At 40.7% G+C, this 14108-nt stretch overlaps 1 protein-coding gene across 1 annotated transcript in view; it reads right to left on the bottom strand.

Moving 5' to 3' along the window:
• Positions 1 to 12839, bottom strand: part of LOC115153255 (serine protease HTRA1A) — a 34619-nt gene extending 21780 nt beyond the window's left edge. Inside the window, exon 1 of the mRNA XM_029698510.1 lies at positions 12181 to 12839. Coding sequence (XP_029554370.1) covers positions 12181 to 12640 — 460 coding nt within the window. The 5' untranslated portion in view covers positions 12641 to 12839. The remainder of the gene's footprint in view (positions 1 to 12180) is intronic.
• Positions 12840 to 14108: the final 1269 nt, after the last annotated feature.

Raw genomic sequence — 14108 nt, 5'->3', positions numbered from 1 at the left:
CAGTGAAGACACTTGCCAGTTGGTCAGCGCATGCTTGCGGAACACGTTCTGTGTACCGCAAGAACGTGCGGTACACGTTCTGGTAATCCATCTGGCCCTGAGGCCTTGTGAATGTTGACCTGTTTAAAGGTCTTACTCACATCGGCTGCGGAGAGCGTGATCACACAGTCTTCCGGAACAGCTGGTGCTCTCATGCATGTTTCAGTGTTATTTGCCTCGAAGCGAGCATAGAAGTAGTTTAGCTCATCTGGTAGGCTTGTGTCACTGGGCAGCTCTCGGCTGTGCTTCCCTTTGTAGTCTGTAATGGTTTGCAAGCCCTGCCACATCCGACGAGCGTCTGAGCTGGTGTAGTTCGATTCGAGTAGATCTGCAATGAAGGTCAGGGTCTGAAGTATTCTCCTTAAAGTTTAAGACACGAAAATCACGGAATGGAAAAGAACATAGCTCAAACACAATGGGATTGAACAGTAGGGATAAGTCTCTCATCTAGACCTAAGATCAGTCTGAAGTCTCTAGAGAGGTCATAATTTACAACCTGTCTTCTTCACTTCTCAACGTTATGATGATACCTGGCTCTCCCTCTTGACACAGACATACCTGATTTGTTTCCACAGACACATCACTGCAGTGGAAATGAAGGAGAGTGGATTTGTGCCAGTTGATGACGAAACCTTTCTTGCGGACTTGGGAAAATCACAAACCAGATGTAGTCAGTGTGTGCTCCTTCCATAGCAGTGTAAGGTACTGTTGCCTTGTACGTAGACCATGACAGGTTATTTATTAATGAGACACTGTCAAAGCTGGGGTTCAGATCAGGTCAACGCCGGATGGAATGAAGTCGACCACGAGACAAATCAAAAAGCATATGGACCATGGATGGAGAGCATCTACTTAAACCTGGGCGGCAGGTAGCCAAGTAGTTAGAGCATTGGGCCAGTAACCGAAAGGTTGGTGAATTGAAAACCCGAGCTGCCAAGGTCAAAATCTGTCGTTCTGCCCCTGAACAAGGCAGTTAACCCACTGTTCCTAGGCTGTCATTGTAAATGAGAATTTGTTCTTAACTTACTTGCATAGTTAAATAAAGGTATAATAAAAATAAATAAACTCCCTCTAAAATCATGAATATCATTGGAATGCCTTTGAAAAATGAGTGTTTTTATTAACTATCAGTTTTTACTGTTCTGAAATGGAGGACATATGCATAAGCTTCCTTACAGAATTATATACTGTATATGTTTAGTCGACCCTCATGCACTGGCAATATTTATTTCAATGTTGAATTGTGTCAAATAAAATATACTTAAAAAGGTCCTACAAACAAACAGTTAAACTGAGACAGATGGCTTTTTGATTTGAGTGCTCAGTCCCCAGGCAGGCATGCTTTACTACAGACTGAGACAGAGGAAGAGAGAGGGGTGCCATCAGAAGCAAAGCAAAGCCTATCGTCATCTAAGGGTGAAAGGGGGGATACCTAGTCAGTTGTACAACTGAATGCATTCAACTGAAATGTGTCTTCCGCATTGAACCAAACCCCTCTGAATCAGAGAGGTGTGGGGAGATGTCTTAATCAGCATCCATGGCACCCGGGAAACATTGTGTTAAATGCCTTGCTCGGGGACAGAATGACAGATTTTTACCTTTCGGTTACTGGCCCAACACTCCTACCCTGCAGGCTACATGGTAGCAGTCTCTATTCTGGCTCCCTGAAAGGTAGTCCATGTTGTCTTATCAGTTACCTTCGTCTGGCCTGGCTGTCTGGCAGAGTGGCCGTGCCCTCAACTTGACCTCCTCAGAAGTGGGGGAACTGGGGGAAAGAGTAGAGGAGGATGGAGCCACATTTTCTCTCTTCATGTCTCGTTATGTCTATGCAACATGTAGCAACACACAAAACCACTCAAAAGCTCATGAAACAATGAGCTTCTTCAGATAGTCATGATCTCCAAGGACCAGCTCAGTAACCTCCCGTCAAAGAGACATTCCACCCAGGTATGTATCTCTCCCTCTAATTAGACACACTCCAACTCACTGACCTCATCAAGAAACCAAACTTCATTCTTGTATCAAGCACTCCCCAACACACACCAGTCTGCCTGCCTGTACACACTGTTAGTACTTTATGAGCTTTTCCCTAAGGAAGCTGCTCTTCCTTATCCCCATCCTACATGCAGAGGGATTGGGTTGAAGTGTCAGTGGGGTTGCATTCCTTCTGCAGTATTACTGTAATTCACGTCCCTTGCTGCGAGGCTGTGATGCAGCAAATGCATTGGCTGCACTGAATACACACTCACTAAGCCTTTGAGAGAGTCCCTGAGTCAAAGGAAACATAGCCACTGAGCTCTGTGAACATACACAGAAACGCACAATCCCAATTCTATCCCTGGTCACTGTCCCTAAGGCCTAGACCCTTGCTGATGAACTGAAAGTGCGAAGCTAGAAAGGGTATAGTCTAGAGGACTGGGTAGTGAACTACGGTCTGGGAATGTGCCTTATATTTGGGATCAGAGACTGGGAAAGGAATGGGGAAAGAAATATGGAGAATGATAAAGCAGAGGAAGGAATAAACTAGGTTCTCTTCAAATTGACGACATATTTTCATGAGAATATTCTAGACTCCGCATAAAGAAAATATGCACATTTTTCCATCAGTGGTTCAATATGTTTCCACCAAATGGACTTGTTGCAGATAAAAATCATTGCGTGATGACGTAGTGAACACAAAATATATTTTATCGCTTAAGTTCTCATGTACCGAATACAAATCTAAAGGTAAATGTGTTTCCATAGCATTTTCAACTCTACCGATAGCTTTGTCACAAAAACTGTTGTGTTAAATACCAAATGGCCTACTCCGGACTTGGTACCTGCGCTCTAGCCAACAGCTCGCAGACAGTACAGGTAGGCTGTGCAGGTTGGCTAGTCTACATGATGAGATTTGCCTATTATGGATAACAGCAAGAACATTCGTATTTGTCAAACGGCAGTCAAACATCGATCATCATGTCACCAGAATAAGACCCTCAACATTTATTGGAAAGGAGCATCATGCTCATACTGTGCACTTTCACCACCCTGTGAAGTTCATCATCATTTATTTCATGTATAGCCTAAAAAACTGCATGGTTTCCCAAATTATATTGGGAGAACCAAACACCATATCATCGCATGACTCCAAATGTACTTCGATATGATAGTTATTATATCAATATTTGCGCATAAAGGGGTTTCCAATGCCATTTCCTGCATAATTAATTTTACCAACACAAAAAGATCCCACCATATCGAACGAACACGTTATCTGTCGGCATTTATAAAATTACACCAAAACTTCCCGTTTCCATCACAGGTGTCGTGATTTTGTTTTTATACAATATGACTTGACTGCCTGAAAAACTGTGGATGGAAACATGGTTATAGAGAAAGAAAGAAAGAAAGAAAGAAAGAAAGAAACAGAGGAAGAGTGGCAAAAGGGAGGCAGAGATGAGAAGGCTAGGAGGAAATATGTGCACGATCAGCATACTGTACATGAGCCACCAAGCATAATCAAAGACAATTCACATTCTCCATTGTACGCGAGCAATTAACATTGATTTGAAAGCACATCAACACAGCTTGCCATTGTAAAAGCAGCAAGCCCCAATCACTCACCAGAGATATGCATAATGTTGCTGTTCCTTTGGGTGTGAATTTAAATTAATGAAAAGGTTGTTCTCAACATCCTAAAGTCAACATTTGTATTATCTTACCTCTTGTAAAATGGTCATATATGCCATTCTGTGACTAAAACACAAGAGGGGCCCATGGGACAGCAACATTTTACCTAAATCCTGTGCCACTTCAAACAACTTGCATAATCGACAACTTCAGAAACTAGATGCAAATGACATCATGTACCAAGTGTAATTTAATGTGTTTGCTTTAAGTGAGGCCAGTGGTCTGGAGCCTCTCTTTACTTGGCCAGGGGCCTTCATGTAGCTTGGCACAGAGCTGCACTTTGTTTTCTTAGGCTGACTGGAGCTGGAGAAGAGCTGGATCAAGTATTTGCATCCCAAATGTTTGCTCAATCACTGAGGAGACACTCTCAGACATAACTTTGGCCTGCCTTGTGTGTCCTCATGTTGGAAAAGGTATACACATGGAGACCTTCAAAAAAACTTCAGATAGGCTTTTGTCATGCACATATTGTACAGTATGTGCACGCACACTTACATTAACTGTCTGACAACGAAGCAGTGTTTTGAAAACAAATACTGTGATACGCACTGAGCATGTGCACACACACAGCATCTGGCGGAGTGAACGTTTCCTCGCCTAGAGGTGGATTCTGCTTCAGGTGTTGGGGCGTGGTCCAACTATAAGAACTAAACACATGGAGCACATCAGACATACAAACACAGTTAAAGAACACAGTTAAAGAACTGTTGATCTCTCTACCACCTGTGGGTGAGGTGTGAGCGTAAAGGTCGTCTCTGCATCATCCTCCTCAGCGTCGTTTACATTTTGAAAATGTTAGGAACAGATGCAGTGCCAATATTTGTATATGAATTTCTACAACTTATAGTTGGTATGATGTAAAGTCATTCATATTTTGTGCCTTTGACATTTAAAAATATGTAATGTAATGTAATTGGGACCTAACTAGCCCCATAGAGATATTGAATGGCAACACAAACTGACCACCACATAATGATTGGGTCGCGTGCAGCTGTGCTCCGAATTGATGATTACTTGGGTGCTGCCAGCTGTGGGCAGGATTAAAATAAACCCAACCCACAGAAAACTGATATGGTAACCTTCATTCCTTGACATAGCATTTTTTCCTATCAGCTCGCAAATCTCAGTTTTGGACGAGGCTGACTTTATGACCAAAATTATCCTATTTACACTTAGCAGTCAATTTTACATTTACATTTTTTTTTTACATTTTAGTCATTTAGCAGACGCTCTTATCCAGAGCGACTTACAGTAGTGAATGCATACATTTCATACTTTTTTCCTTTTTTTCCCCAGACTGGTCCCCCGTGGGAATCGAACCCACAACCCTGGCGTTGCAAACGCCATGCTCTACCAACTGAGCCACATGGGACTAGAATATTCTGATTTATATCGATGCCACATAGACCATTTTCAAAATGAGAAGTTACTTTTTAGGGGCTGTTGCTCTTTAATGATATCTGAGTGAGAGTGACTTGCTGCACTGTTGGAGAGAGAAACACAAGCATTTTGCTACACCCGCACTAACATCTGCTAAACATGTGTATATGACAAATACAATTTGAAAATCAATGGGGGCCCCCTGTATTACTACAAGTTTAGATCGCTAAAAATTGTTAGCTGACACGGCTAATTGAGTGACTGTCAGTGATTGACATTACAAGAGAAAAACTGCTGATGCACAACCACATTTCTAAATTGCACCTTGTGTATTCTACTATTCTAATGTTGCTTATGCCCAGACAAACCTTGTAAAAATATGTTGAAATTCTACTTTTGAAACAACGTCAGATGCTCAACGTTATAGCCAGTATCAGAAGAGAAAACAGTCTGGGCAGCACCTCCCACTGGAGAGTTGATCTATCAATAGCTATTAGGCTATACGACACAAGGCTATATGACACAAACCCAGCCCTGATAATCCACTAGGCTATACGACACAAGGCTATATGACACAAACCCAGCCCTGATAATCCACTAGGCTATACGACACAAGGCTATATGACACAAGCCCAGCCCTGATAATCCACTAGGCTATATGACACAAGGCTATATGACACAAACCCAGCCCTGATAATCCACTAGGCTATATGACACAAGGCTATATGACACAAGCCCAGCCCTGATAATCCACTAGGCTATATGACAAGGCTATATGACACAAGCCCAGCCCTGATAATCCACTAGGCTATATGACAAGGCTATATGACACAAGGCTATATGACACAAGCCCAGCCCTGATAATCCACTAGTCTATATGACAAGGCTATATGACACAAGCCCAGCCCTGATAATCCACTAGGCTATATGACAAGGCTATATGACACAAGCCCAGCCCTGATAATCCACTAGGCTATATGACAAGGCTATATGACACAAGGCTTTATGACACAAGCCCAGCCATTATAATTCACTAGGCTATTTGAGACAAGGCTTTATGACACAAGTCCAGCCATGATAATTCACTAGGCTATATGACAAGGCTACATGACACAAGTCCAGCCATGATAATTCACTAGGCTATATGACACAATGCTCTAGCAATGACAAAGTTGAGGAGGGAAATAGAAACCCCTTAAAAGGTTGCCACAAACTGTTAATGTTATGATATTTCATATCATAACATGTCTGGGATGGATAGACGGTCTGGTTTATGTTGAGTCCCACTGATTCTGATTACAAGCGTCTCAGATTGCAGCTCAGCTGCACTGGCTGAAACTGAGGACTCACAGAGTAGAGTCCATACAAAAGGTAGTGTTTTTATACTAAAGGAAGCTAAGAAGTTTTAATGCAAGCAAACACACACTGACCATGGTGTACAGATCACTTACAGAGTGTTTTTACCTTCAACATCTCCTTCTGGTATGAGAATGGTTCAGTAAGGAACAGGAGTAAACTGGCACAAGTTGTCAATCAGGCCAGCAAAATAGTACACACAGAACTTTACAAGGAAAGCACTTCAGGTCACCCACAAGCTGCATGCATCCATCCAAATGATGCCGTCCGTTTGAAGAACAAGGTGCCACTTGCACGGAAAAATGGCATTAAAGGCCCATATATATTTCCACACCATGAGGTTGGAATAATACTATGAAATTGTGAAAATTATGATAATGTCATTTTAGTGTAAAAGCTGCTTGAAAAGTCCTGACATTATAGACTAATTTGGTGGGATGGAGTTGTGGCCAATGGTGACATCACCAATAAGAAAGAGTTCCAAACCTCTGCAAATAATAGCTACATTCTTGCTTGAGAAATTGCCCTTTCCTGAGATGATATTTTTGTTTCTCATTGACCATTTAATTGAAAACAATCACAGTAAGATAATCCATTGTTACCAGAAATTATTTGCATTGGACCTTTAGGAAATTATTTATCCCCTCCGCAGAGACAATCCTAAATAAGATTCTGATGAACTGACGTGAGGTAAATGCTCAATGTGTGTAATGTGTATGTTTTATGTCTGTTTTATATTTTTTATGTAAGCGAGAGCGCCAAAGACAATTTTCTATTCTGTGTAACTTAATGGACACATTTTCTAATCTAATCCTGGAAATTAATATAGGCTACTCCATGGTAAAGTCAGCAACAATGACCTATTGCAATAAATACAATGTTGTTCATCCCTCCTCAGTTTTCTTATATCACAACAATTAAACTCTGGAACTGTTTAAAAATCACCTTTGGCCTCACGGTGAAATCCCTTAACAGTTTCCTTCCTCTCCGGCAACTGAGTTAGGAAAGACGCCTGTGTCTTTGTAGCGACTGGGTATATTGATACACCATCTTAAGCCTAATTAATAATTTCACCATGCTCAAAAGGTATATCCAGCTTCTGCTTTTTTTTTTGCATACTGTATCTACAACCAGTGTCCAGCTTTGCGAGGTATTGAAAAACCTCCCTGGTCTTTGTGGTTGAATCTGTGCTTGATATTCAGTAGTCAATTGAGGTACCCTAATAGGGTAGGGTGCCAATATCAAATGATGTTAACCACTGTTATTGAATATGGAATGAGTCCATGCAACTTAATATGCAATTTGTTAAACACATTTTTACTTCTACAAACCAAATTTCCCTCTGACATTATTGGGTATTGTGTGTAGATCAGTGACATAAAATCTTGACTTAATCAATTTCAAATTCAGACTGTAACACAATCAATTGTTGTTTTGAGGGTGACATTTCAACTACAGGATAATGTAATCATTGTAACCAATTTTCAACATGGACAAATCTTGTAAAAATATGTTGAAATTCTACTTTTCAAACAACGTCAGATGCTCAACGTTATAGCGAATATGAGAAAAAAAACAACAGTCTGGGCAGCACCTCCTACTGGAGAGTTGATCTATCAATAGCTATTCATTTGATCTCCCATCCAGGGTTTTAACCAAGCCCAGCGCTGCTTAGCTTTGCTGTTTGTCATTGACTACAACCAATGTGGTATCATGAGAACGATTATTGACAGTTCTTTTAATAGCTAAATGTATTCACTAATGCTATAAGTCATTCCATAGGGTAGGTTTAACAGAGAAAATGAAATGTAACCATACTTTATAAATCATACAGTATAACAACAACGATACTATTTAGGCCTATATAGCATTTGCAACGTCATCAACAGCTAGTGTCTCAATTCAACCCAGGGTACAATTTAAAATAGACAATACATTAAAGGCGGCCTAGGTTTTCAAGCTTAGGTTGATTTCAAAAGTAATCTGCAAGTTAATCATTGTGTTGGATTCACGTCTCCATCTCAACCAAAAATCAAAGTTAAAGAATGGGAATAAATCCAACTTTATTTAAAGTGCATTTCAAGTTAGATTAGATTTAGTCCTATTCTTTAACATACAGTTGAAGTCGGAAGTTTACATACACCTTAGCCAAACACATTTAAACTCAGTTTTTCACAATTCCTGACATTTAATCCCAGCAAAAATTCCCTGTTTTAGGTCAGTTAGGATCAACACTGTATTTTAAGAATGTGAAATGTCAGAATAATAGTAGAGAGAATGATTTATTTCAGCTTTCATTTCATTCATCACATCCCAGTGGATCAGAAGTTTACATACACTCAATTAGTATTTGGTAGCATTGCCTTTAAATTGTTTAACTTGGGTCAAATGTTTTGGGTAGCCTTCCACAAGCTTCCCACAATAAGTTGGGTGAATTCTGGCCCATTCCTCCTGACAGAGCTGGTGTAGGCCTCCTTGCTCGCCCACACTTTTTCAGTTCTGCCCACAAATGTTCTATAGGATTGAGGTCAGGGCTTTGTGATGGCCAATCCAATACCTTGACTTTGTTGTCCTTAAGCCATTTTGCCACAACTTTGGAAGTATGCTTGGGGTCATTGTCCATTTGGAAGACCCATTTGCGACCAAGCTTTACCTTCCTGACTGATGTCTTCAGATGTTGCTTCAATATATCCAAATAATTCTCCTCCTCATGATGCCATCTATTTTGTGAAGTGCACCAGTCCCTCCTGCAGCAAAGCACCCCCACAACATGATGCTGCCACCCCGTGCTTCACGGTTGGGATGGTGTTCTTCGGCTTGCAAGCCTCCCTCTTTTTCCTCCAAACATAACGATGGTCATGATGGCCAAACAGTTCTATTTTTGTTTCATCAGACCAGAGGCCATTTCTCCAAAAAGTACAATCTTTGTCCCCATGTGCAGTTGCAAACCATAGTCTGCCTTTATTATGCCGGTTTTGGAGCAGTGGCTTCTTCCTTGCTGAGCGGCCTTTCAGGTTATGTCGATATTGGACTCATTTTACTGTGGATATAGATACTTTTGTACCTGTTTCCTCCAGCATCTTCACAAGGTCCTTTGCTGTTGTTCTGGGATTGATTAGCACGTTTCGCACCAAAGTACATTCATCTCTAGGAGACAGAATGCGTCTTCTTCCTGAGCGGTATGATGGCTGTGTGGTCCCATGGTGTTTATACTTGCGTACTATTGTTTGTACAGATGAACGTGGTAACCTTCAGGCATTTGGAAATTGCTCCCAAGGATGAACCAGACTTCTGGAGGTCTACAATTGTTTTTCTGAGGTCTTGGCTGATTTATTTGGATTTTCCCATGATGTCAAGCAAAGAGGCACTGATTTTGAAGGTAGTCCTTGAAATACATCCACAGGTACACCTCCAATTGACTCAAATTAGGTTAATTAGCCTATCAGAAGCTTCTAAAGCCATGACATCATTTTATGTAATTTCCCAAGCTGTTTAAAGGCACAGTCAACTTAGTGTATGTAAACTTCTGACCCACTGGAATTGTGATACAGTGAATTATAAGTTAAATAATCCATCTGTAAACATTATTTGGAAAAATTACTTATGTCACGCACAAAGTAGATGTCCTAACCGACTTGTCAAAACTATAGTTTGTTAACAAGAAATTTGTGGAGTGGTTGAAAAAACAAGTTTTAATGACTCCAACCTAAGTGTATGTAAACTTCCGACTTCAACTGTAGATGTTTGGTTGAGATGGAGACGTGAATCCAACATACAGTAGGTGTCAATCATTAATTTGTAGACAAACTGGAATCAAAGCCAGACTAAGACAATGACATAAAACATACATCTTCAAATGTTGATATTTGGCTGCGTTGAGAACCAAACACAATTCAATATCACTTTTGCAATACAGTAAATAGCCTATTAACTTGTCGACAAGTTAACAAATTATGTTGGATTCATGTCTTCAACAAAATAAAAAATAAAAGTAAAAAAATAAGATTAAGCCAATAGCTTAATCTTAAATGTTGATATTTGTTTCAACCAAACAGTATTTATCCAACCTTCAAATGAGTATCATCCATAGCCACATTGAGGCTAGCCTACTGTAGTCTAACTATAAGTCTTTTATGTAATAATAGAAAGTGTGCATGTTCAAGATAGCATGCAAAGGTCGCAGGTCCGTGGAGATCTTCTCAATTGCTTTAATAATCTGTGAAGAATCTTGAACAGCATTGATCACTTGCACTATAGTTTCAATGTAAGTACTCAACCCCTTTGTTATGGCAAGCCTAAATAAGTTCAGGAGTAAAAATGTGCTTAACAAATTGCATGGACTCATTTGGTGTTCAATAATAGGGTGTCATTAATAAACCATGTTAACCACTATCTTTGTACCCCACACATACAGTACAATTATCTGTATGGTCCTTCAATCGAGTAGTTAATTTCAAGCACATATTACACCAAAGACCAGGGAGGTTTTTCAATGCCTCAAAGAGACACCGGATGCTAGATACAGTATGTAAAAATAAAAAAAGCAGAAGCTGAATATCCCTTTGAGCATGGTGAAGTTATTAATTAGGCTTTAGATGGTGTATCAATACACAAAGTCACTACAAAGATACATGCATCCTTCCCAACTCAGTTGCCGGAGAGGAAGGACACTGCTCATGGATTTCACCGTAAAGACAATGGTGATATTAAAACAGTTACAGAGTTCAATGGTTGTGATATAAGAAAACAGAGGATGGTCAACAACATCGTAGTTACTCCACAACACTAACCTAAATAGCAGAGTGAATATAAGGAAGCCTGTACAGAATAAAATATTGCAAAAGATGCATCCTGTTGGCAACAAGGCACTTAAGTAATACTGCAAAAAATGTAGCAAAGAAAATAACTTTTTGTCCTGAATATAAAATGTTATGTTTGGGATAAATCCAACACAACACATCACTGAGTATGACTTCATATGTTCAAGCATGGTGGTGGCTGAATCATGTTATGGGAATGCTTGTCATCTGCAAGGACTAGGGAGTTTTTTTTGTTGATAAAAATAAACCAAATACAGCTATAAGCACAGACAAAATCCTAGAGGAAAACCTGATTCAGTCTGCTTTCCAGCAGACACTGACCTATAACACAAGTCAAATCTACACTGGAGTTTCTTACCAAGATGACATTGAATGTTCCTGAGTGGCTGAGTTACAGTTGAGTTAAATTGTCTTGAAAATATATGGCAAGACTTGAAAATGGCTGTCTAGCAATGATCAACTTGACAGAGCGTAAAGAATTTAGAAAAGAATAGGCAAATATTGTACTATCCTGGTGTGCAAAGCTCTTAGAAACGTACCCAAAGAGACTCACAGCTGTAATCACAGCCAAAAGTGCTTCTACAAAGTATTAACTCAGGGGTGTGAATATTAATTTCTGTATTTTAATTTCAATACATTTGCAAACATTTCTAAAAACGTGTTTTCACTTTGTCATTGTGGGGTATTGTGGGTAGATGGATGAAATTAAATATACGTTTTCAATTCAGGCTGTAACACAACAAAATGTGGAATAAGTCAAGGGGTATGAATACTTTCTGAAGGCACTGTATTTGCGCCTAAAGTTGAGTAACACTAGCACTGATTTAAAGTTAGGAACCCACCAGAAAGAATTATAAAACAATTAGCACATTGAAGTGGTGGAATGAAATAATATGCCTAATAAATAAGTTACCTTTTCCACAAGCTCCCCGTTGAATGAACAGAACAGGTGGCTGCTGAAGTTTCAGCGCCCGGTTGCTGACCCTCTTGAGCTCGCAGATGTTACGATAGGATACACCGTCGCTGCCACATACAGGGTCGGTAGTTTTGCAGGCGCAAACGCCGCTCTTCCCTCTTCTTCTGACCGTGGCAGAGTAGCTCACTCCGCCCGATACCGAACACTCCAACCCCTCTGCACACACCGGGTCTCCAAGCTTCCCATTGCCGCCGCACGCTTCGCCCTCTCCAGAGGCGCACACCGGGCAGCAGTTGCAGTGGTCGAGGATTTTTCCTGCTAAGCACTCAGCTGGCATACGTGGACACATCGCCTTGTCACAACGACTGGGACAGCCGATAACGTACCTATTAGAGATCTGTGCTTCGGCAGGTAGGGATGCCAAGCAAACGGTTATGCACAATAGTGACCAAAACATGGTGGTTTACTGTGAAACGGACTGTTGCCCAAAAATTGTGAAGTAAACAAAAAGTGTCAGGGCTACTCTAAAACTTACATTACGTTTGAATATGTTAGCTGAAAAGTGTAGAGCAGAGCAGTCACTGTAGATACTGCGGGGTTTGGAAAAGCTCCACTTCCACTGCGCACCAATAGGCGACTAAGCGGATTTTTGCTGGCACTGCATTTATAAAAGCCTATTCAATTCCACATGACCCGGCACACTTTCCAGACAATAACACGCATTGCAATTATTGTATGAGTGTGACGCCCTAAGGCTTGGGTATTTATTTAGCATTTAGGCCTATTTGAATTAATTCCATTTTGGAATATAGGCTTAACTTGGAATATGCTACACTTTTGGAATATACTTTTTTTTTTTTTACATTTTAGTAATTTAGCAGACGCTCTTATCCAGAGCGACTTACAGTAGTGAATGCATACATTTCATTTCATGCATTTAAAAAAAAAATGTTGTACTGTACTTTTTGTACTATATACAGTGGATCGAAGTGCAGGACTGGCCTGAATGACTAGACCCTTTCAACAGGCTGGACGAACCCACGATGGTAGTTAGATACAATGCATTCGGAAAGTATTCAAACCCCTTGACTTTTTCAACATTTTGTTATGCTACAGCCTTACTCAAAATTGATTAAATCGTTTTTTCCCCCTCATCAATCCACACACGAAACTCCATAATGACAAAGCAAAAACAGGTTTAGATATTTTTGCAAATCTATAATTAAAAAACCCCTCAAATCTCACATTTACATAAGTATTTCTCAGTACTTTGTTGAAGCACCTTTGGCAGCGATTACAGCCTTGAGTCTTCTTGGGTATGATGCTACAAGCTTGGTACACCTGTATTTGGGGAGTTTCTCCCATTCTTCTATGCAGATCCTCTCAAGCTCTGTCAGGTTGGATGGGGAGCGTCACTGCACAGCTATTTTCAGGTCTCTCCAGAGATGTTCGATCGGGTTCATGTCCGGGCCACTCAAGGACATTCAGAGACTTGTCCCAAAGCCACTCCTGCATTGTCTTGGCTGTGTGCTTAGGGTCATTGTCCTGTTGGAAGGTGAATCTTCACCCCAGTCTGAGGTCCTGAGCGCTCTGGAGCAGGTTTTCATTAAGGATCTCTCTGTACTTTGCTCTGTTCATCTCGATCCTGACTAGTGTCCTAGTCCCTACCGCTAAAAAACGTCTCCACAGCATGATGCTGCCACCACCATGCTTCACCGTAGGGATGGTGACAGATTTCCTCCTGATGTGACACTTGGCATTTAGGACAGTGTTAAATCTTGGTTTCATCAGGCTAGAGAATCTTGTTTCGCATGGTCTGAGAATCCTTTAGGTGCCTTTTGGCAAACTCCAAGCGGGCTGTCATGTGCCTTTCACTGAGGAATGGATTCAGTCTAGCCACTCTACCATAAAGCCCTGATTGGTGG

The sequence above is a fragment of the Salmo trutta genome, chromosome 18 (genome assembly GCF_901001165.1).
Source record: "Salmo trutta chromosome 18, fSalTru1.1, whole genome shotgun sequence".
Lineage (NCBI taxonomy): Eukaryota > Metazoa > Chordata > Actinopteri > Salmoniformes > Salmonidae > Salmo > Salmo trutta.
Note: the sequence above shows the minus strand (reverse complement) of the source record. Positions and strands in the feature narration are given on the sequence as shown.